This window comes from Thunnus albacares, chromosome 10 (genome assembly GCF_914725855.1).
Source record: "Thunnus albacares chromosome 10, fThuAlb1.1, whole genome shotgun sequence".
NCBI lineage: Eukaryota > Metazoa > Chordata > Actinopteri > Scombriformes > Scombridae > Thunnus > Thunnus albacares.
This window is the reverse complement of record NC_058115.1, coordinates 19,989,035-20,000,126: the sequence shown is the minus strand read 5'-3', so window position 1 is coordinate 20,000,126 and position 11,092 is coordinate 19,989,035. Positions and strand designations below refer to the sequence as shown.

Below are 11,092 nucleotides of genomic sequence, written 5' to 3'. Positions count from 1 at the left end.
ATTTGAAAAGCTGGAACAAGTAAATTTTGGGCATTTTTGCCTAAAAACATTTTGGCCTTTTTAAGAAAGCACAGGTGTTACTAATAACATTAATGATGGCTCTGTTCCATTCAAGTGTCCTATTAAGCCATGACAGTGTGACAGTGATCCAGTACACACAACACCAGCGCCTTGAAACTGGAGCAGCTAAATGGAATTCAGCCAACATTAGTTTTATTATTTACACTTGTGCTTTTCCTACTGCGACATCTCAACATATCCTCTAAAAAAAAGGCCTATCGATGAATTGTTTCAGCTGCATGAAAGAATGAAATGGCAATCAATTTCACTGAGACACAGTTTAAAAGGTATATTGTTTTATTTGGGTTCAAATCTTAGACAAAAAAAAAAATACAAAGTACAACACAATCAGCAATGTGACGAACCTACAAACGGCAGTGACGGAGAGCTCGAACAAAGGAATGGACCGTGGAGGGTAAAGGAGGAGCAGGGATGCTGAGGTCTGAACTGAGTGGTTACTGAATCACATCTGTCAACAGGAAACGGGGCTGATAAAGTGACAAACAGAGCGGAACCAAAAGATAAGGATGTAAACTGGTGAAAAACAGATTAATGTAGTGACGCTGGGTGTGAATCATTCCATCTGAAGGCAGACAGAAAAAAAAACATGTCGCACAGATTTGTTATCATCCTGCACAGATGAGTACAATCCCTTTTTATACACACTGACCACAGAATGATGCTGTCAGATATGTGTAAAGTTAAAAAAAAATAATGGTGAGAACAGACAGATTAAATACAAGGGAACACATTTGACTGGGCTAATTATTTTAAAGCTGCTATTTATCTGTGAGACATTGTGTCTGTATGCTGTTCTGCATGTATGTTCTTATACTTAACATGGTGGGCTGACAGAAATGTGTGACTTTTCTCAGAAGACTAAAAGCTAAGAGTGTAACATCACAGTGACTGGTTGAACTGCATTGACCACTTGTTTTGCATCTGTGTTTCTCTCTCTCCATCTTTCTCTTTGTGTCCCTCCACTCTTCTTCTTCTCCTCCTCCTCCATCTTTAAAAGGTGTACGGCCCGACGTAGATGGAGAGTCTGAGGGCGGAGCTGGTCTGGTAGTTGCCCTGATAGCTGAGCAGCGGGTTAACGGACACCATCTCCAGGTCCAACGTGTACTCCCTCGGCCCTGACACGGCACGGGCCAGCACTAGCATGGCACTGATATTATTGATTTGCTGGAAAAGACAAAACAAATGTTATTGAGTACATATCTGCTGCTGCAGAAATTACCGTCAGTGTGCAGGGGACATGAGTCTTTGAAAGCCCTGCGTACCCACACAGGTGTTTCCGCTTACTATCTGATTAGACTGTTCAGCAAGAATGATAAAGGTGTAGGTTGTCCCATCTTAACAGGTGCTACAAACATAAATGGGACACATGTTTTTTGTGATTTTGTTATTTTTATACTGTTATGATGTTGGATATCTTTGCTAAACATGATCAAAGTTACAAAACTTGAGGTGAACGTATTTAAAAATGCTCCCTGAGAGACAAAAACCAGGGCTTCAGCCTGCTCTGAATGCTTCTTTGCAAAGTTACCTCTACATCCTCCTCGTGATGACGTCAGATCATTCACATATGCCAACAAACAGCTGTCCGTTCCAGTTGTTTCATGAGTTGTTTGCGTTGTCCACTCACATATTTCGGATCGTATTTAGGATGTATGGATGTATTTAAGAAGTTTATATTTTGATTAAAGAATGAGAAAAAGAAGTGAAATCTGACTACTACTGTTTGTTTATGTAGCCTCCGGAGCTTGAAGCTAACCAGTAAGAACAGAGTGGGCTTATCGCGAGGGGGACCTTAAGGAGACAGGAGCTAAAACAGCCTGTCTGAGACAGAGGCCGAACTGAAGGCCTGGAAATGTGCATGATATGTCCCCTTTAACTGTCCCAGGACAGTGAGTGAAATGTCAAACGCAGCCTGTACGAGCTCACACAGGTCTAATTAGTCAGAATAAGTGAAAACACATGTGTGTAGGTGTGTAGATGTTTTAAGATAAATGACAGGTTCACTGTTTTCAACACAAACCAAGTTTGTTTTTTAACCTAAGCAAAAAAGCTTTAACACAGTAACCTAGGCATTAAAATCCATGTTAAATCTTGTTCTCACATCAGGATATTTACAGTACAGTCAGACAGGTTTGTATCTACTACATGAGGCCACAACCATCACTTCCTATGAAATATAACTGACTTTATGTCTTGTTAGTAGCACAGATGTAGGTATGTTTAAACAAACTGAACCCCTCTTTTTATCAGCAGGACATACAGACATGGCTGACTATATCCTGTGAGTTCATTAAAAAAAAAAAAGATAATTTATCAATTACATTATCTTCAGTGAGAAGCTGCAGCAGAGAGGTTGGTTTCTTAATATTAAAGCTATCAGTAAGGCCGGGCTGTGCAGGGTAGTAAACAATGGGAAAACAACATTTTAAATATGTCTTTGTTGAAAAAACACAGCAGAAACAACAACCTCATCTTATGACACTAAAGCTTTCCTTGGAAACTCTGGCTAAATCATTTTTTTTTTAAATTTACCAATACTTAATCCAGTCTGACCTGCCACTCTAAATCAAGGGTAAAAGAAACTCTTAATATATTTGGCCTTTATAGGAGGAATTAATTTGTTAAGATGCAGTGATATGAATGTATAGAATGTGTTAAAGGACTTTTTAAGTAGTTGTGGTCAGGAAAGAATCACCATCTTATTAAGTGCTAACCACCAGTAACCACCAGCTGACTAATGTTTAATAAAAAGACAATGTTTTCTTAATATATCCATCTAGCACTAAATAAAAGTGTTTTTAAAGGTCAGTGCACTTTGAATATGAAAGATGTCAGAATCAGTGGTTCATCACATCTCTTCTCACCCTGATGTAGAAGTCTCCGTTTTCGTCACCGGAACGGATGCGGAAGGTGTTGTAAGCCCCCGGGGAGACGCTGGTGGCCTGAATCTGGAAGATATCGGAGGGGACGGAGCGCTCGGAGGTGATGCTCATGTAGCGGTGGACGATGGAGAAAGGCAGTTCTCGACAGGCGGGTTTGTTGACAGGACACACACAGCGGCTGGCAGATAAAGTGATATTTGGTGCAGAAAAACATCAATAACTGACATGTGAAGACAGCAATATGTATGATGCAGCAACACTGAGTTCAGCTGAATATACATGCACATATATATGATGGAGCAGAGTCTTTATAAAAATTAACTGTGAGCTTTAATGTGTGATAATCACTACATCTAATTGCTATGATTTAGTTTTCATGCCTCTTATGAAAACAGCAGTTCATAAATCAGCCAGCAGAGGGGGTAACATGACTAAGAAGAAAGTTCTCCTAACATCTGGATAAATATTGAACAGTAGCCATTTTTGATCCTTCATGTTTTTCTAAAACACATTTATACTACAAAATCATCTGGGATATGTTAATATTGACCCACACTTGTTACCAATCCAGCACTTGTTCACAACTGTAATAGTTTTGTTATTTCACTGCACCGTGTTCAAAAGAAAAGGTTGCAAAGCTGGACTCATATGTGGAAAAAGTAATTGGAGTAATCTTGCAGTTTGAGCCATATTCAATAATGGGGCTGGTTACGTTCTGAGCAAATACATATTTTAGTAATTGGGAAAAGGTGTATGTGTATGTAAAAGCGTGTGTTTGTGTATGAGCACACACAAGCTTTCATAAGGTGTTACTCACTTCTCAGACACTTGTACGTAAGGCTCTTGGCATCGGTTAGTGTCCACGCACTGGTATCGTCCGTGGATATTCACACACGTCTGCGTCTCAGTACACTGGTGTTCACCTGTTTCACATTCATTTATATCTGCAGAGGACAAACAACTTGTGATTTGTTTGTTTGAACAGAACAAGACAGGACTGTACAAGAGCAGAGCTGCTGTCAAAGAAGGAATAAGGATCGAATCAGTGCTGCATTTCTGACTCTGAAAGCACAAAGAGGAAGGTGTTAGTCGTGGGAGGAAATGGAGGCGGGTCTGCTTACCCTGGCATAGTCTGGTGCCTAGCAGCTGGTATCCTTCTGGGCACACACAGGAGAACTTCCCTGGTTCGTTGACACACTGGTACTGGCACAGGTAACTGGAATAGCTGCACTCATCAATGTCTGTCAGGTTACACGTTCAGGTTTTATTAATTTCCCATCATTAAAAGCAGAAAAGGAACAGAAAACAGAGCTTATTCCCAATATAGAAACAAGGTATTTGCTGACTGTTGAACACATGCTTTAAAGACAGACAGACAGACGAGGTCTCTTACCGTTACAGGCAAAGCCATCAGGCCCCAGCTCGTAACCCGGGTCACAACGACAGAGGAAGGTGCCGTAAGTGTTATAACACTTCTGAGAGCAGGGGGCACCCATCTCACATTCATTCACATCTGAGAGGATTGAATGGACAGTGCAGGGAGGGGTATTCAGAACTTTTACTTAGGTAAAAATAGCAATACCACACAGTTAAAATACTCCATTACAAGTAAAAGTCCTGCATTCAAGTTCAGACGTATTAACAGATAAATGTACCATCAAAGGTGAAACTACTTGTTATGCAGAAATTACCCTTTTTATAATGTTATTATAATCTAAATACTTTATTAAATTTTCTGATGCATTAAGTGAGCATTTTAAGGGGTACTGCAGTGATTTAGTATTGTTTTGTGACTCTGCTTTGTAAAAGTAAGATCCAAAAACAATAACCTACAATTACCATAATGCAACTGCACAGTGTGATTTGTTAGACTCCCTCCTGGTAAATGCGTACATCTTTTAAACCCCACAAACTAACTTTACCTACTTCTGTTTAATCTGTAAAAATTCATCATATTTTCTAAACTGTATTTAAATTTTAATACACAAAGTAAATAGTAAATATAGCTGTCAAAAAATGTAGTGGAGTGAAATGTTCATTATTTCCCTCTGAGATGGAGTGGAGTAGAGGTATAAAGTAGCATCAAATTGAAATACTTTGGATGTAAGTGATGAATACCGAATGATTGTGTTTTGTGTGACAGCAGAGTGTCATAATCAGAGGGCGTTACTCACCAATGCAAGATCGGTTATTTCCTGCCAGCTGGAAACCGGGTTCACACTGACAAGAGAAGGAACCGGGGACATTGACACAGCGATGTTGGCAGTATCTGTACCTGCACTCATCGATGTCTGAGAGGAGGAGGAGGAGGAGAAGGGAGTCAGCAGAGGGATACCCACATTCCTACGGTTTATTACGCTCACTCTCCCAGCTAAAGTATATCTCAAGCTGCTTAGCTACACTTATGTATAACAGGGATGATCTCACCAATACACTCTGTGCCAACCTTGCGGTAACCATCCGGACACTGACAGGTGAAGGCACCCAGTGTGTTGACGCAATCCTGGCTCGGCTGACAGTCATCTTCGTCTCGCTCACATTCATCAACATCTGTGTTTGTGGGCGATGTGGTACAAGGACACAACATGCAAAAAAACAAAAAAAGTGTGATTATTGTGAGCAAACAAAGCCTCATCCAACATGACTGAATGATACAGTGTGACTGTTTGAGGGCAGACGACGGACGGCTCTGTTCCCCTCATTTGCACCCGACAGCTGAGAATATCACATCATATTGAATCATGTTTGCTGTCTCATGCGGGCGAATACCTCGCCGCTGTCCTCCGGCACCAGTGCCTTTCTCGCTAGCAAGTCCGTTTTTTAAAACACAGCAGCTGTCCTGGTGTGAAATCTTCCAAATTCCTACACTGTCTGTCTGCCCCCCGTGGACACATACTCACTCACACCCACGCAGATTGCACCAACATGCTGCCTCCAGTCCCAACACCTGCTACGGCCACCTGTCCCTCACAATCTGTGGCCCGCTGACAATAAATTTACACAATCACACACACACACACACACACACAAACATGCTTAATGATCACTCATCCTGTGGCCACCTGTCTACCTCCAACCCCCCAGACCTACAAAACCAGACACCCACCCACACAGCTGTCTCCCTGCGGCTCGTAGCCCAGAGGGCAGGGGTTAAAGGCCTCGGTGGGCGTGATGGGGGCCTCTGGGGCCGGGATGACTGACGCAGAGCGGGGAAGGCACAGGTAGCCTCCATAGTGGTTGAAGCACTTCATTTCCCCTTTGCAGGCATCTGGAATAGTCTCGCACTCGTTTATGTCTGATGGGAGACACAGAGACACATAGTTAGGTACTGAACATGAAGTGCAGACTGCGTGTCCTTGTTAGGAATAAATCAAAAAAACAGGACATACCACAGAGAGCAGAAGGATGATCAAAGCTGTTACTATTCATAAGGATTAGGTGTTGAGGTGGAATAAATGCCTTTAAGAGTGCTTTACCTTTGCAGTGCTCAGTCTGAGGGTCCCAATGATACCCATCTGTGCATTCCTGCAAGGAGAAGCAGAGAAAAAGAGAGTGTGAGAAAATGATGGAAAGAAAGATGTGAATAGCCCCTCTGAGCCAAGCAGTTGCATAATATATTAATAATACATAATAAATCCCCAGTAGTGGGACATGAAAAAAGAGTAGAGGATAGAGAAACTTGTTTCCTCTGTATTTGTGTAGCAGTGCTGAGCCAGAAAGACAAGAAGTCTGTTGCTCCTTCTTAAAAGGATGTGTGACATTTTAAACTGCTTCCCTTGAGCCAAACGTCACTTCAAAACGACAAAACTCAAACAATTTAAGGCCACTGTTTGGAAAAAGGATTATTATCATTCTGGAAAGAAAATAGTGCTTTGACCTGCATGGAAAAGAAAAACTGGGCCTAAAGAAACATGGAATTAAAACCAAAAATACCCCCAGCTAGCACTATCATAAAACACTGGAAAGCAAACACTGCTGTGGAATATTAAACCAGAAGAAGATGAGGGAATGTTAAAGAAGCTCAGAGAGAAGATGGAGGATTTGAGGCTGAAATTTCAACACAAAAAAAAGTATGGCAGGTATGATATATGGTATAGAAGCAAAGAAGAGAAGATGCAAAGAAAAAGAAGAGAGACAGAGAGAGGAAAAGAGGAGGAGGAAGAGAGATTCATCCATCCTTACCGTGTAGGTGTCACTTTCTGTATGTGGCTGTGAAATAGCACTGCGGAGGAGCACAGACACACATATGCACACGCACAAGATTGACACACAAACACCCTGCATACTAATGCACTAATTGTGGTGTGAGATGGGACAGGAACACACGTAAAAACATGCACACAAACACACAAACACACACACACACACACACTCACACACACACACACAGCTATCAGACAGGTAGAGCTGCTTTAAAGATGAGAGAGGCAGCCGACTTGTGATGTGCAGAGCAGCCAAGTGGTATCTGTATTTCAGAGAGAGACAAGAAAGTGGAAAAAAGACATAAAAAAGGTAATGTTAGAAACTCGGAAATCAAAAAATGGTTTGATTCAGTCTCAAAACACACTTGTGCTGTGCTTTCGAGCTCGGCGCTGTAAGCTGTTCCCACAGCTGAAATGGATAAATCAACTCGAAGCAAAGAGCTGCAGCCAATTTTTAAGTAGTCAGTCTGAACACAAACAGTTAGCTTCTTGGACTTGGTTCACTGTTTGTCGACCAAACAGTTCCCCCTTGATCGCAGCAAGAATAAATTGAATGAATCACTGCCAGGTAAAAACATAAACATCGTGACGTGCTCCCTCCTTCAGCTGAAAATAACAAAGTCAACATCACAGGAATACTTTCATATTAGCTGCTGCTAACAGAAAGCCCTCTGTGTCTTCAGACTGGCAGACTACAACTCACTGGAATGATAGTCTCGCTGAGCGCTGCCTCCAGAGGTTCGGTTTACTGTGTATCAGAGCAGCGTCGGTGGGAGCACATAAATTCTGGTTGTTGCTCGCATATTTTACAACATTTTACATCTCCTGCTCAGCTGCTTCAGTGTCTGAGACAAATTCAAATTAATTTGTCTCTGTGACAAGGAATCTCCTTCTCTGAAGATGCTGTCGTTGTGTCTCTGTAATGGATGAGTGCATCTGTCTTTGTCAGAGTGTTCTCCACAGTGTAGTGTGTTTTTGAGGTAGATTTATAGTGAATTATGTATGCTGAGTATTCTGAGGGCCTTGCTCTCAGCAGAGACAAAACAATCCTTCAGTTAATGTTCCCGGAGAGGAGCTATAAGTGTTTAAGCTGACTCTAAACATAAACAAACCATCTATTCCAGCTGCCGCAGGCCAAGACTGTAGAAACAACAGGCCAGTTGAAGAAATGAAAAAAAAAAGTTTAAGCAAGTGTTGTTTGCAAAGTCAGTGAGCTCCAGTTAAAATACATGACAGGAAAGTTATAATCACTGCCTGTCTACGTGCATACACACACGCACGCTCTGATATAAATTCCACATGCCACATTTGCAGGCATTGCTTATTGTTGTATTTCATATTGAGACAACCAGAAGGCTGCACAGTGACGTGGACTCCCTCAAATACTAGATGGGTGACATCACCGGCAATTTGTGACACTTGTGCGGTGAAAATCAGCAAAACATGCCTTTGCTCTGTGAGCACAGACGGTAACACATACCATCGTGCAATCAGACAGCCACATTACGTGACCTCTCTGACTTGGCCCGGGGGACACTTACAACCAGAAAAAATGTGACCCAAAACCACCCAAAAACAAACTGACCATCAGTGCGGGGTCCAGTCACTCACTGGCTACTGAGTGTGGGCAGGATGGATGCGTGGGTGTTGCCCCGTTGCCGCTTGAGATCAAGTGGCGGTGGACCTCTGGAATGCCCGTGGCAAGGATGTGGGCGCCAGTTTTCAGCTGGGATGCCCTGCCACAGCAGTGGTTCCCAGAGTATCAGGTTCTGGGAAACCCCCCATGGTTCGCATAAGAAGACAGCTGGTGCCAAACCTCCAGCCACTGATCTGAACTTCCCATATCTCTCCTCATTGTGTAGGAGGATGTGAGACAATGACGCCCTGGTGCAGAAGTTCATCGTCTGGTGTTTGGATAACCGATGACGTAGAGGAATCTCAGTATAACAGTTGAAGCCTCAACATATCGCTGTTCTAACACCTGTTGTGCACTGTATTTACTTATTTACCTCTAACGATAAAATAATTATAATCTCACATTATTTACCATTTGGGCCTCTGCCTCAGTAACAGCACATTGACACATTTTTAAATTCACACAGTCAGCACAATTTAACAAGCAAAATATCAGGCAGCTCTTAAAAGTGACCACATGGGGACCAGGAAAAACACACATTTAGACCACACACACACACACACGCTGTCATATCTCGTAGTGTATACATAGCTAGCTTTGTGTTGTTCTGCTCGGTTGTGCGTGGAGCAGCTTGAGAACACGGTGGCCCAGTGCGCTACAGCTGCGCTCTGTTACCGTTGTGGCAGTGAACCTGCAAATGCACACACACAAATCACACACAGCAGCAGCTTCACTCCTGTTCAGGGAAACTCCAAAGTCAATGACGGATAGCAGGCCTGCAGGAGAAATTCACACACTGTAACTGTACAAATCCCTCCTGAGCTGTTGTGCTCTCCCAGTGGTGATGCTGCTCTGTCTCCCTCTGTTTAAGTGTGTTAAAGGGCTGTGATGTATTAGTCTGTGCTGACAATGTGGCACCAGATGACGGGCTGTTTTCAGGGATCGGTGGTCCTTCCTGCTTTTTATAATCCCACCAGAGTCGTTATACAGTGACGGTAGAGCTGTCACATGTTAGCTATTAGGAGTATACTGTATAAACAGCAATATAAAGGGCTGTATAAAAGCAATGTCTTGCAATGTGATGTCATCCAGGTTTCAGGAGTGTGTGTGTGTTTGTAGCTGGCACCTGTTTCTCTTGTTTAATACGGACTGTTGAAGTTTCTCTTATAAATTCAACTTTACCCAAATTGTTTCGCTGCAGTTCCTCTTAGAGTGACTAAACTGAGATTGGGACACCCTCTTTAAGTGTTGTAAAAGAAGGAAGAATTTTGCAATATACTGTACAATAATACATGCCCTGTGACTCACTGCCTCTCTTCCTGTCTACCCTCCTATTACAGTGTCTGCAACACGGAGCCAAGAAGCAAACTACACAGACTGTGGGCCACGTTATCTTGGCTCCTCTGAGGAGCCAAGTGTAGCTGGGAGTGCAGTGAGCAGAGCAGAGCAGAGCAGAGCAGTGGTGCGACTGTGACGTGTATGGCCTGTACCAGAAAAATAGTTCAGAGGTACATCTCACCTCCTTTACTTCTCCTAAAGCGCTGACAAACTTGATAAGTCATCCACTAGTTCTCTATTTGACACAAATCCCTTCTTACGTTGATGTCAGACATGAAAGAAATGCGAAAGTACTCACAGACAAGTCTTTCCGGATGAGTCTCAGTCTCCCTCTGGCCAGTGTGTCCTTCTGCTGGCTGCTGTCGTCCCGGCTGAGTTGGCGTACAGAAGTGGTCCCTTAAACTCCTGCCTGCATGACCCTGAGAGAGTGAGTGGGGAGACAGCTGGAACAGCTGAACACATGCAAAGGGAGGGAGAGAGAGAGAGAGAGAGAGAAGGGAGGCCGAGAAGAGAGGAGGGAGGAGAGAGGGAGGAGAGAGGGACAGCCCATTCTTACCCCCCCTCTGGCCCCCTGCACTGCCATCCTCCACTCTCCAAACCCCCTCACCCTGACCCCCCAGGATACAAATTCCTGGTCTGCGGCCCAAATACCAAAATTCCAAATCCGTCCAAATCGCAGGCGGAACAACAACTCACAGATTCACACACATTGCCCCCACCCTGTTACCCAATGCCCCCTCTTACTGGTCCCACAACACACCTGGTTTCATTTAGACTAAACCCCCACAAAAGCCCCAAGCTCTCCCACCCCTTTCCTCCCTCCCCTTTCCCATTTACCCCCCATCTATCTATACTTACCTCCCCCATCCTTTCCTTTTTTTTTTTTTTTTTTTCCATAAAGCGACTAAAACTCTCGCTCTCGTCCAATCTGACATGCAGGATATTTATAGCTG

The 11,092-nt window shown here is 43.2% G+C and overlaps 1 protein-coding gene across 1 annotated transcript; it reads right to left on the bottom strand.

The window, feature by feature from the left end:
* Positions 1 to 339: 339 nt before the first annotated feature.
* Positions 340 to 10,675, bottom strand: efemp2a (EGF containing fibulin extracellular matrix protein 2a). The gene is made up of 11 exons (XM_044364623.1): positions 10,438 to 10,675; positions 7,146 to 7,428; positions 6,440 to 6,488; positions 6,070 to 6,258; positions 5,391 to 5,513; positions 5,138 to 5,254; positions 4,357 to 4,476; positions 4,085 to 4,204; positions 3,781 to 3,907; positions 2,946 to 3,141; positions 340 to 1,245 (listed from the first exon to the last, which is right to left on the bottom strand). The coding sequence occupies exons 2-11, from the start codon at positions 7,245 to 7,247 to the stop codon at positions 1,072 to 1,074; spliced, it is 1,317 nt and encodes a 438-aa protein (XP_044220558.1). The 5' UTR covers positions 7,248 to 7,428; positions 10,438 to 10,675; the 3' UTR covers positions 340 to 1,071.
* Positions 10,676 to 11,092: the final 417 nt, after the last annotated feature.